The sequence below is a fragment of the Oryctolagus cuniculus genome, chromosome 16 (genome assembly GCF_964237555.1).
Source record: "Oryctolagus cuniculus chromosome 16, mOryCun1.1, whole genome shotgun sequence".
NCBI lineage: Eukaryota > Metazoa > Chordata > Mammalia > Lagomorpha > Leporidae > Oryctolagus > Oryctolagus cuniculus.
In genome coordinates, this window is record NC_091447.1 from 38668890 (window position 1) to 38680772 (window position 11883).

General features: G+C 46.0%; 1 protein-coding gene across 5 annotated transcripts; it reads right to left on the bottom strand.

Annotated features, from left to right (window-relative positions):
* Window positions 1-1018: 1018 nt before the first annotated feature.
* Window positions 1019-8544, bottom strand: TAC1 (tachykinin precursor 1). 5 transcript variants are annotated; one of them, XM_008261489.4, is made up of 7 exons: window positions 8387-8544; window positions 7953-8084; window positions 6967-7063; window positions 6510-6554; window positions 6017-6040; window positions 4555-4608; window positions 1019-1610 (listed from the first exon to the last, which is right to left on the bottom strand). In XM_008261489.4, exons 2-7 carry the CDS (start codon window positions 8073-8075, stop codon window positions 1561-1563), a joined length of 393 nt encoding a protein of 130 aa, XP_008259711.1. In that variant the 5' UTR covers window positions 8076-8084; window positions 8387-8544; the 3' UTR covers window positions 1019-1560.
* Between the last annotated feature and the right edge of the window lie 3339 nt (window positions 8545-11883).

Sequence of the window (11883 nt, forward strand, 5' to 3'; positions counted from 1 at the left end):
AGAGCAAAAGTGGAGCAGCCAGGACATGATCTGGCACCCACATGGGATGCCAGCATCGCAGGTGGTGGATTTACCCACTACACCACAGTGCCAGTCCCATGATAATTATTTATTACAATTATTATTCTTTGTTAAATGTTGCTGTTTGGATCTCTACATGACTGGCTTTCTCTCTTTTCTTTACCTTTATATAGCTTGCTAATATTTAAATGTATTGTGTCATAAGGAAAATGAGTTAAAGCTTTTTAAAAAAAGCAAACTACTCAACTAAAGATAGAAAAGTTTAAATATACTTCAGCTCTCCTTTCCACCAACTAGTTTCATTGATTAACAGCAGTCACCAGTCCAGACTAAATTCATGGAGTTTTACTTCTCTGAATAGCCGTTGGCCTGAGTTACTTGTCAGTGTTGTGTACTTTCTGCAGTCCAAAAGCTATTCTAAGGAACTTATCAATCCTTCCGCTTGAGTAAATATACCTGAGCCTCCATTCATTGTACCCTGAGGCATGCACTTCGGCTGGACGGTGCCAAGGGTGTTATCACTGCACAGGAACTCCTCAGAGAGGCTGTCATTGAGTTCTTGTCTTCATTATGAGGGTGATGCCCAATCATCAGTCCCTCAACTTTCTGAAGTGTCAAGTCGACAACCTTTGTCAGAGTGCAGTTTGACACTAATGCACCTGAGCATTTAGACTTGGGCTCCAAACAGGGATGGAATGACAGGGAGCTCATGTGATATTTCACCCAACAAGGAAATAACCAGTGAAATGCACCTATAGAATAATTTATTTTCCTATTATAAAAGGAAACCATAGAGATATACACAGAACTTACTCTATGAATTCAGAAATCCATGTATTTTCTCCATGAATGAGGTCGTATGTCATACAGGTTGGCAAAGAAAGTATGTGTGTGAAAGACAGATTGCATTTTAGCCAAATCAGCTTTGAACATATTTCATTCACTGAAAGAAAGCCCACTGATTTAACACAGGTGTTAATGAAAGAATAGGACAATATTTTCAAGATATTTTTTTCTTTTATTTAAAATGTTAGCTATCACAACACATCATACAGTGAAATGGAGACCCTGGGATCACATGAAAACTTGTAAAACATCTCTATGGAACCACAAACCGTGAAACATGCTGCAGGGGTACAAACACAGTTTGACACCAAGACTCAGTACATTTCAGCCCTGAGACACACAGGGCAAGTGTGTGACTGCACGAGAGCCCCCGCCCTTTCCAGACGTGACCGCTTCGAAGCCACGCTTTCTTCCGGCGATGACATTTTAACACGATTTTACCATTTCATTGAACACTGTGCTTTGTTGAGAGGTTTGCACTGATTTCTACCTCTGAGGGCATCTTCATATTAGAATTACAACATGTTTACAACACATTTTGGCACAATAGGAAAAATAAACACTTTTCTTTAACGTTTTCAACTAAAACAACAAGTTATTAAATAAATAATCATTCCTCATAGTGCACGTCACATTTTACCTTTCACTGCCCATTGACATAAATGAAGCGGCATGAATAATACTGTAGGCAGTTTATTTACGTCTTCTCTCGTAATTCTGCATGGCACTCCGTTCATAAGCCACTGGAAACAAAGGAGGTAAAGTGTTCTTTAAGAGAATTCACCGAGGGAGTTAAAGCTCAAGACATCACAGTAATTGATTTTAAACTCGTAAAGATTTCTCTCTCCAAGGAAGTTTTTCTGAGGATGTTATTTGCACATTTCCCACTCCTGCCTCATTCTTATCATTCTTATCCCAACTAGAAGTTATCTAGCTGCAGAATTCTGGTTTTTTTTTGGTCAACCATCATCCTAAAAGCTTATTTCCACGATACATTGCAACATCAATTCTCAGCAGTTTTGTCAAGCAGGGGCAGATACTACAGGGAATTCACAGCAGAGATGATGCCTACAGTAACCAGGAATAGTAGTAGGATAAAAACAAAACTTATTCTAGGATGTGATCCATAAGCCACAGGCCACACACCGAATCTGGCCCACCATCTGTTCTTGTACATAAAGTTTTATTGGAGCACACACCCATTGTCTAGGGCTGCGCTCTTGAAAATGGCAGCTTTGAGTCTGTTGCAGAGACGACACGATTCACAGAGCCTGAAATATTTATGATCTGCTTCTTTTCAGAAAATGTTTGCTGATCTCTGTTCTAGGAGCCCCTAATGGCATCTCTCTCTCTCTCTCTCTCTCTCTCTCTCTCTCTCTGTGTGTGTGTGTGTGTGTGTGTGTCTGTTTCTGTTATGAATTCTTCGCTGTGATGTATGATCCTAGAGACTAAAAACAACCTAATTTGCTGGCGGGAGGTCAATTGAGCCTTCTGGATACAACACAGTTTAACTCATCTCCAGGGCACCCTAATGGTCCGTGGAAGATTAAAGGATCTCTTACCACAAAAGGGTACAGATAAGGCTGTTGTGGTCAAAATACCTGAGGATTTTTTTTTTTTTATCACTTTAGCCAGTGCTTTACACACTAGATTTACCTTACAGACAAACAAGTGCTTTCTGAAATTGTTTGACTACCAACAGCCCTAGGCATCCCAGACCCTCCTCTAAACATTCTCCCAGGTGAGGATTTGTAGGGTGAGTCGGTGGTCCCCAGTGGTAACCGGAGCCAGCCATACCTTCCGAAAGGTGAGCAACCATGAAGCAGAAATGTTTCACATCGACTATGTCTGCAGCTCCGAGGTGGAACAGTGTGAGCCCCTGCCTGCAGAGTTTGGAGGGAGGCAAAGTGTTCACTTCTCATTCTGCCTTGTTTATCTGAGGAGGAGGAGGACGGGCCCAGGTTTGGTACCTGACAAGCCTCAGGAGCCATGACTGTTTTCAGAGAAGTGACAGGGACGCTCCTTTAAGGCAATGGAAGACAGCTCTGCGAGTGGGCTGGAGCTTAGTCCCGCTCCAGGGATGCAGCATTTCCTACCTGGTCCCAGAACTCGCTGAAACCCTGTGGGAACTTTGCGGGCAGCAGCTCGTGAGGGTTTCTCTGGGGGGGGCTCCTGGATTTCCCAGATCCTCAGTGGGTCTGTGCCCAACCAAACGTAAGGGTCAGGTGGCTGTGGGACAGACTAGAGCAGTCTTGCCCTTACTGAGCACCTGCGAGGATTCCTGTGGGACCAGTGACTGCGTGTCTGCCCAAGTTTTTCCTTTTATATTTAACTAAGCTGGAAGGACAAAGATTTCATTATAAATTGATCTTGAGTCATTTTAGTGATTCTATTTATTATTATCTATAATATACTTATTCAAATGCACTTAGTGTGTTTTAAATTGCATGATACCTGCATTTTGTGCCAAGTTAAACATACTAAAAATCTGTATCAATTCTGGCATGGAGAGTTAATGACTAATGTGATTATCCAGGAAAACACGGTTATGTGAGGACTAGTATGCATTGATTCAAAAAACTCACTGTGTTTTACATTTGTATTCCATTTTCAAAAGCTGGACGATAATACCTATTAATAAAATGATTACAAGGTTTCCCTAAGGCACACTGATAACTTCTTTAAATTCAACAAGGAGCCCTAAAACAACCTGTGAGTATAAAAGTCGTGTCTAAATTTAGAAAGTGGTGACTTAATAAAAATATTAGGATAATTATTTTTGCATGAATTCAGAAAGTTAACAACTAAGCTGGCATTTTTTAGTTACAGATTTTCTAGAAATTAGCAACATTCTAAGTGGGTATTACAATTGCTGACTTCTTCCTAATTAATCAGATGATTGGTATTTTATAGAAAAATAAAGAAAGTTTGACTAGCTTTTCAACGGAACCTAAGCTAGGAGTTACAAAGCCTGAAATGCTTAATAAGTCAGCTACTAAGAAAATTAGAGAAGAAAGAAATATTCAGCCTTTTTATCAACTGACAGAGTTGTTCAAAGTTAAAATTGGTTTGGAGAATTGTGGCAGCCTTCTCTCTGTGGGTTTTAATAAGCTTTACTGATCTGCGACACTCTAGGCTCCTCTTAGAAGGTTCTGGAGTGGGCCCTGTCCCTCTCATCCTCTCCAGCACCCATCAGGACTGTTATATTCTGAGCATCTGTAGCTTCATAAAGAGCAAATGGTTTGTAGACAAGGTTTGTTTTGTTTTGCTTGCTTTGGAAAAGCTGTGGCGTCTTGTGTAGCGCTCAGATTACATTGGTAATAAGTGAAAATCATTCTCATCGCGCTATGCACTGCCTTCCCCTCTTAGCTCTGTAAGGTGAACTACGAGTTACTTAACAGATCAGTGGGGAGGAATATTAGAGCAGCTCAAAAATTCAGGCTGGATAATGGTCATGCGGGGCAGACTCGGGAAAGGCTGGTGGTGTGGGAGAAACAGGCTGATACTGCGGCGATATCAGCTTCAACACCTGTAAATCCTTCTCACAGCACTAAGACTTCTTTTCACATAAGTACTCATTTTTACCTCTTGTCATTCTCATTTTTTCATACTTTGAAAATTGTCTAATAAAAATAATAAAAGTAAATTTGAGACACTGTCTATTTTCAGGTAGGATTTCATACATACCAGAATTTAAAGCTCTTTTGCCCATTAGTCCAACAAAGGAATCTGTTTTATGCCCTGGAAAAATACATGTAGGGGTATTTTAATATGTATGTCTTTGAGGAAATATATCACTAAAACTAGCAAAAAAAAAATAAAAAAGCACCTAAGTATATTAGCCTACATAATAAATACATCTATTTCAAATTTTAGTGAGCCTAAAGCAATGAAAATTCCTTGTAAATCTTACAAATTACCCTAAGGCAACACCATGAAAGAATTTTTCTCAATTCTGTATCTAAAATTAGCAAGTACTCTTTATTTATGTGATATTTGATCTATCATTTGCAATACTGATAGAATCTGAGCTAGCTCTGACTTTCAGGGAGTCAGTTTCAGGTTTGTATGGGAGACAGATAACTAAGCTTGTTTCCTCGTGAGACTAAATGTATTATTTCTCAGAAAGCGAGTCTTAGTTAAGTCAGATTCGAGCCCTTGATGATTAACTATCTCTATTTTATTAGATCTTTAAAAATAGTCTATTCTTGTTGGAAGAGTGAATTTGTTTTGACTTTAATAGAGTACATTTATTTCTCTCACATAGAACTTCATTATATATAATTCTCTTGATAGACAAGTCCTTAGAAAGTAAATATGTATAGCATTTATTTATTTTCAAAGATAAAAATCTTTGGAAAAGATTTATTATTTTAATTCTAGTGGGAGAATTTCTCTTGATTTTTGCAGTATCCTTGGGACTAGGGCTGTTAGTTTAATGCGATCTACTTTGCCATCCAGGCAGCCCAATTTAAGACAAGGCACATAGATGTACTGTGTGATTAACGCGGACCCTGGGACTTCCTGTCAATTTGGCTCCAGTCACCGGGATACTAAAATCTAAGGACCCTCAAGTGCATAACTCTGACATCTTCTCCACCCCAACAAATGCTCCCTGTGTGTTGGCTGGCGAAAGCTTCCCGCTGCATTATGGAACCAAAGATCTTCATGTCCATCATTATCTTTACATGGATTCTACTTAGCTATTCACTCCCTCATTCACTCAATTGCCTGCTGGATGACCTCAAAACATGATCTTCTAGGAGACCCAGCATATTAAGGTGAGTGAGAAGGAGCCCATAAATACTTGGATTTGGGTACTAGGGGAGGCTGGAGAGGACTGTGTGAGGTGGGTCACAATCCTGTGATTTGACCTCTTACCAAAAACTAACAATTTACAGGGGCTAAAGGACAGCTTCCTTTCCTTTTTAAAACATCAAGTATCTTTTTGGTAAGAGCCATATTTTTAAGAAACAGAGCTTGACGCAATCATATTCTATATAATAGGAGTCTCATCCACTCTTATATAGTCTCCATTGACATATTAAGTCTATGTTAAGACTGAAATTAAGGTCAGCTATTGCATAAAGTGGTATTCAGTCTTGTTAACATTTGCACTTGAGAAATGCCAAAATAATCTTGAACTTACTTTTGTGAGAAATCTGGCCGTGTCCTGGCAGGAAGAAAGGTAACAGTTAACCAACACGTGCAAGATCTGTGCAGAGCTCTATCACATCTCTTAAAGAGGCTGCTAAAATACATCGATTTTCAAAATATGCAACATATTCCACTCCTGTCCCACCCTGAGAAATATAGCGGGACCATAAAGGCTAACCAGATTATTCATAATAAAAAGCAAACTAGTTTACAGCCCAAAGAACCATCACCGAGGGCTTTCTCTAGACCAAGGCTTCACACCCAAGATGCTGGGACACCTGAGGTCTGGCATTAACTGTCAAGCTGTGCCACCTCTCATCTTCAAGGCCTGACACCCCACCCGTGTGCGAGAGAGAGAGAGAGAGACAGACAGACCCATCTCTTTACCAAACAGCATAACCAGGATACTGCGTTCAAGCCCTACAAGATTTCCTTCACTTTTCTAATGAGAATTCACGATAGTCAAAGATTGATAGAGTGTTTACCATAAAGAGCCTTTAACAGGGCCACTTGTTTTTCAATTGAGGAATCTGACAAGAGAGGAGTTGGCATTAACTATTTACGTCCCACTGATGTCGCCATCAACCCAGGGAAACTGTGTTTCCATCTGGAGCCTCGGCACAGCCAGGTCTCGCCTAACCCGGGGGGGGGGGGGGGGGTGGTCAGCTTCCACGTGCACCACGACCCTGCGGACGCCTCCCCAAGAACGCCCCCGCCCGCCCCTCCCTTGCTAATTGGTATCCTTAGTAAGGGGCGCGCTGAGCTAAGGCTGGGTCCTGGATTTGGCGGTTTTGTGCACTCGAATGCCGGCGAAGCCCTCCCTCTGCAGGCAAGTGTGCACAGCGCCTTAGAGAGGTCCCGAGTCCCACCGCTCTTAGGATGGACTTATCTACTCATGGAGCAAGACACGAGCGAGCAGGCAGGGAGGGTTGCCCATCTCACCAGCATCCCGTTTGCCCATTAATCCAAAGAACTGCTGAGGCTTGGGTCTCCGGGCGATTCTCTGCAGCAGGTGCTCGAAGGGCTCGGGCAGCTCCTCCTGGAAGACAGACGCGCGGACACACGGGCGTGTGGGCCACGGAGCCAGGTGCGGGGTGGCCCGTGCCATTCCCAAAGCGCGCCCCGGCCCTGGGCGAGCCCCAGCGAGCCAAGGCCCGGGCGGGGAAGCCAGCTCTGCCCAGGGGGGAGGGGGGTCTGCCCCACGTCGGGCGCGGTCTGCCACTCCCGCACCACTCCAGCCCCGCGCCGTGTCCTCAGGCCCGGAGCCCTGCTCTCCCCTCTGCTTCCACGGACCCTGCTCATCTGCAGAGCCGCCCTCCCCCGAGCCCCTCCAGCCCTCCGCCGTGACTTTGTCTCTCCCTGGTGCGGGCTCCAGCGACCTCTTGCTGCCCCGAACACACACAGGTGTGTGTGTGTTTGCAGGGGTGGGGGGAGGGGGTGCTTTCCCCGCAACCCGCACCGCAGGCTCCCTGGCGCCAACACGTACGAGAGCCACCTAAAGCGAAACTCGCAGGTCCGCAAAATGAACTCGCAACGACCAGTGAGCCCCCGCTGAGCGCTCCTGTCCCCGGGGACCCCGTGTGTTTCCCAGCGCGCGGACAGGGCGGGAGACTGCACCTGCGTGAGCAGCGTCGCTCGGGGATGAAACCTTGCGAGGTTTCCAGCCTTCTGGCAACCCGGGGCTCGTAGGGGCGGACTGGACTCTCTCGGAGAGATCCCAGACCCTGCGCTGCAGCCCCAGGGAGAAAAGTTGGGTCCTGGGTGCAGAACCAGGGCGGGAGCGAGGGGGTGGGGTGGGGTAGGGTGGTGGAGCCACTTCCCAGCACTGCGCGCCCGCACTGCTGTGGCCGCGGCCGGGCGGACCCGCAGACTTCGTGGGGTCCCAGCCCCGGAGGAGCGGCGCGGGCTGTTCCCGGACCCGGGCTCACCTTGATCTGGTCGCTGTCGGACCAGTCGGACCAATAATTTAGATCATCGTTGGCTCGGATGTCTTCCGCAGACAGTTGGGTGGAGACGAGAGCCAGGACTGCCAGGGCCACGAGGATTTTCATGTTGGCTTTCTGGGGAGCAGTGGGAGAGAAGGGGACGGGAGGTGGGGTGGAGGAGCCCGTTGATCGGAGCGGCTGTCGGCGAGTTGGGGCAGCGGCATTTTCGGCCCCCAGACGGCACCCGGGATGAGTTGAACCGGGATGAGAAGCGCGCCTGGGTCCCGGGCCTCTGCTCCCCAAATCCCAGCAGTCCCAGGCTCCCCCAGCCCCCAACCACCAAATCGCACTTCCCTTCCCGCGGGACAAAGAAGAGGGTCAGTCTCCCACCCCGGCCACGCGGGATGGCTGCGCTGTGGCCCAGCGCGGGCACTTACGGCGACGGCAGGCCCGCGGGTCCCTGGGCTGCTCGGAGCGCACGCCGCGCGGTGCGGGAGGAGGTGAGCGCGCGCTGTGGCCCGCTCGGAGCCGCGCGGTTTTTATCCCCGGCTCGCGGAGCCTCCGGACCCACGTGACCCGCCCCCCCTCCCCACGACTTTCTGCTCAATATTTAATTAGCCGCCTCTTCCTTCTCTGCCGGCGTGATTGAGAGTTTCCGAGACGGCAACCCGTCGGTGCCCATCACATCTGGACCCCACTGGGCCCGCAGTGACGCAGTGTTAGGCAAGTCGAGGCTTCCGCATCCGTCTGCGGAGCTGACGCCCCCTCCCCTCGCCTTGACACCTGAGATTACTCATCAACCTCCAGCAAAGTGACTCATTCCTTGGACTGGGCCGACTTTGGAGAAGTGATAGTTTTGAAGCCAGCCGACCGGGTACCTGTGGGCAGCAGGACCGGGTCGAGGGCCAGCGGGCCACGGAGGGGGCGCTTCCGTGGGCCTTCCCGCCTTCACCTCTCCTAAATCCCCGGCAGCACTCACACTTCCCCAGCGTTGAGAAAGGGGTGTCTCAGGCTCATAGCGCTTCCGGGGAGGGAAGAGGATTTATTATACGCTTTAGGGAAACTGCACCCAGAGGCGCCCCGAGGTGGCTCCTGTCCCCCAAATCCTCCTCGCCCTGCACAGGAGGGCGTTTTTGCTTCTCTCCCACCCTGTCTTGCACGTGCCCGGCACTCTTAGCTGGTGTCACCCAAGGCATCCGCGGGGACTTCGCCTGTGCATCAAAGTCGGTGCAGTGAGCACGCGGACCGGCAGCCGTGCAGTCGTCCACAGCACAGAATTGTTAGGAAACTAAGGTCAGCGCCTGCTGGAGATCACAGCTTCCCGGGAGTGCACGCTTGCCTTGAAGACACATTTCCTTTACCTGAAGAGCAGAATTACAGGTGTGTGTGTGTGTGTGTGTGTGCGTGCGTGTATGTGTGTGTTGGGGGGAGATAGAGAAAAAGTTCTGTGGGCTGGTTCACTCCCCATTTGGCCTCTACGATCCGGCCTGGGCTAGGCCAGAAGCCGGGAGCCAGGAGCTCCATCTGGGTCTCCCATGTGGGTGCAGGGGCCCAAGCACTTTGGCTGTCTTCTGCCGTCTTCCCTGGGAGCTGGATTGGAAGTGGAGCTGCTGGGGCTTGGACCTGGGCTCCACTATGGGATCTGACGTTCCAAGCAGCCGCTTAGCCCCACTGGGCCACAATGCTGCTGGAGACTCGTTTCTTGCATCTTTATCAAAACTGAATGACATTGTATTTTGGGTGGAATAGTTTTCTCTTTTATACTTAGTATTAAAAACTTCAGGTAATTATAATTTTAAGTACAATGCACGATGGAAATAAGTTTTCGGAACTTAAGTATACCAGTAATACTTTTCCTCCAATATTTGTTCTTAAATGACAGTGAATTTTGAAATTTTCATGTGTCTCTCAAATTTTTTTGACCTAGCCTCACAGTGTGAGCATTTCCTGTTTTAGTTTTCAAAACGTTTTAAATGGCAAATTATAAACATACAAAAGTAGAACAGATCATTGATTTGAAGCAATTTGCTTGTTCAAATACAGTACTTCCTATTTCTCCTCCACTCAGATTATTTTGAAGCAAATCCCAGACATCTCATCATTTCATCTGCAAACATTCTAGTGTATCTATCTAAAAGGTAAGGATTCTAAAAATAAAAAGATGAGGACAGCGTTGTGGCATAGCTGTTAAAGCTGCCGCCTACAGTGCCGGCATCCCATATGGGGAGCTGGTTCAAGAGCCAGCTTCTCCACTTCTGATCCAGCTCTCTGCTATGGCCTGGGAGAGCACTGGAAGATGGCCCAAGTCCTTGGGCCTTGTACCCGCATGGGAGACCCAGAAGAAGCTCCTGGCTCCTGGCTCAGCTCCAGCCATTATGGCCATTTGGGGAGTGAACCAGTGGATGGAAGACCCTTCTCCCTCTCTCTGCCTCTGCCTCTCTGTAACTCTGCCTTTCAAATAAACAAACACAAATTTAAAATATATATATATATAATCATATAAGAGTGGGAATAAGAGAGGGAGGAGATGTACAATTTGGGACATGTTCAAGTTGACTTGCCCCAAAATGGTAGAGTTAGAAACATACCAGGGGACTCCAATTCAATCCCATCAAGGTGGCATGTACCAATGCCATCTCACTAGTCAAAGTGAGCAGTTTCAGTTCACAATTGATCATAATGATAGGATTAAGAGTCAAAGGGGTCACATAAACAAGACTAGTGTCTGCTGATACTAACTGATAGAATTAAAAAGGAGAGAATAATCCAGCATGGGAAGTGGGATACACAGCAGACTCATAGAATGGCAGATGTCCTAAATAGCACTCTGGCCTCAGAATCAGCCCTTAAAGCATTTGGATCTGACTAAAAAGCCCATGAGAGTATTTTAGGCATGGAAAGCCAAGACACACTGGCAAAAAAAAAAAAAAACAAACAAACAAAAAAAAAACTTAAATGAAAGAACTCCGCGAGTGAGATCCCAGTGGAAAGAACAGGCCATCAAAGAAGGAGGTACCTTTCTCTGAAGGGAGGAGTGAACCTCCACTTTGACTATGACCTTGTCTAAATAAGATCAAAGTCGGCAAACTCAAAAGGCTTCCATAGCCTTGGCAACTCATGACAAGAGCCTAGGGAGATTACTGATGCCATAAACAAGAGTGTCAATTTGCTAAGTCAACAACAGGAGTCACTGTGCACTTACTCCTCATGTAGGATCTCTGTCCTTAATGTGTTGTTCAATGTGAATTAATGCTATAACTTGTACTCAAACAATATTTTACACTTTGTGTTTCTGTGTGGGTGTAAACTGTTGAAATCTTTACTTAATATATACTAAATCAGTCTTCTGTATATAAAGAGAATCGAAAATGAATCTTGATGTGAACGGAAGGGGAGAAGGAGTGGGAGTTGGGAGGGTTGCAGGTGGGAGGGAAGTTATGGGGGGGGGACCATTATAATCCATAAGCTGTACTTTGGAAATTTATATTTGCTAAATAAAAGTTAAGAAAACATATGATTATTTGATCAAAAAGCAAAGTAATTTCTATGATATTAAATAATCAGTCAAGGGTCAGATATTCCTCATTGTCTCATACGTCCTAACTGCCCCATACAATTTCACAGTTAGAACCAGGACGGCAGTGATGTCTGTTTGCACTTACCTGTCTTGTCTCAGTTCAGGCTGCTAGAACCAAGTATCCTAGACTTGGTGATTTACAGCAATGGAAAATTATTTCTATAAAGGCTGGGAGTCTGATGTATACCCCAGGTCTGTTTAGAGAATTTTTTTTAAGGATCATTGTGATCTCAAAAGTTAAAACACATTTGAAATATTTCATTTTTTAATTGATGTTCAATTATATATCATTCTTCTAAGGGGCAGGCATTTGATGCCCATTTCATATTGGAGTGCCTGGGATGGAGTCCCAGTTCT

Excerpts from the sequence above, each read along its gene's own strand:
- TAC1 (XM_008261489.4), bottom strand. The coding sequence starts at position 8,075 with ATGAAAATCCTCGTGGCCCTGGCAGTCCTGGCTCTCGTCTCCACCCAA. Across the intron at positions 4,609-6,016 it reads CGGCCAGATTTCTCACAAAA|GGCATAAAACAGATTCCTTT; the intron begins GTAAGTTCAAGA and ends GTATTTTTCCAG. Across the intron at positions 1,611-4,554 it reads CAAAAGAGCTTTAAATTCTG|TGGCTTATGAACGGAGTGCC; the intron begins GTATGTATGAAA and ends CTTTGTTTCCAG.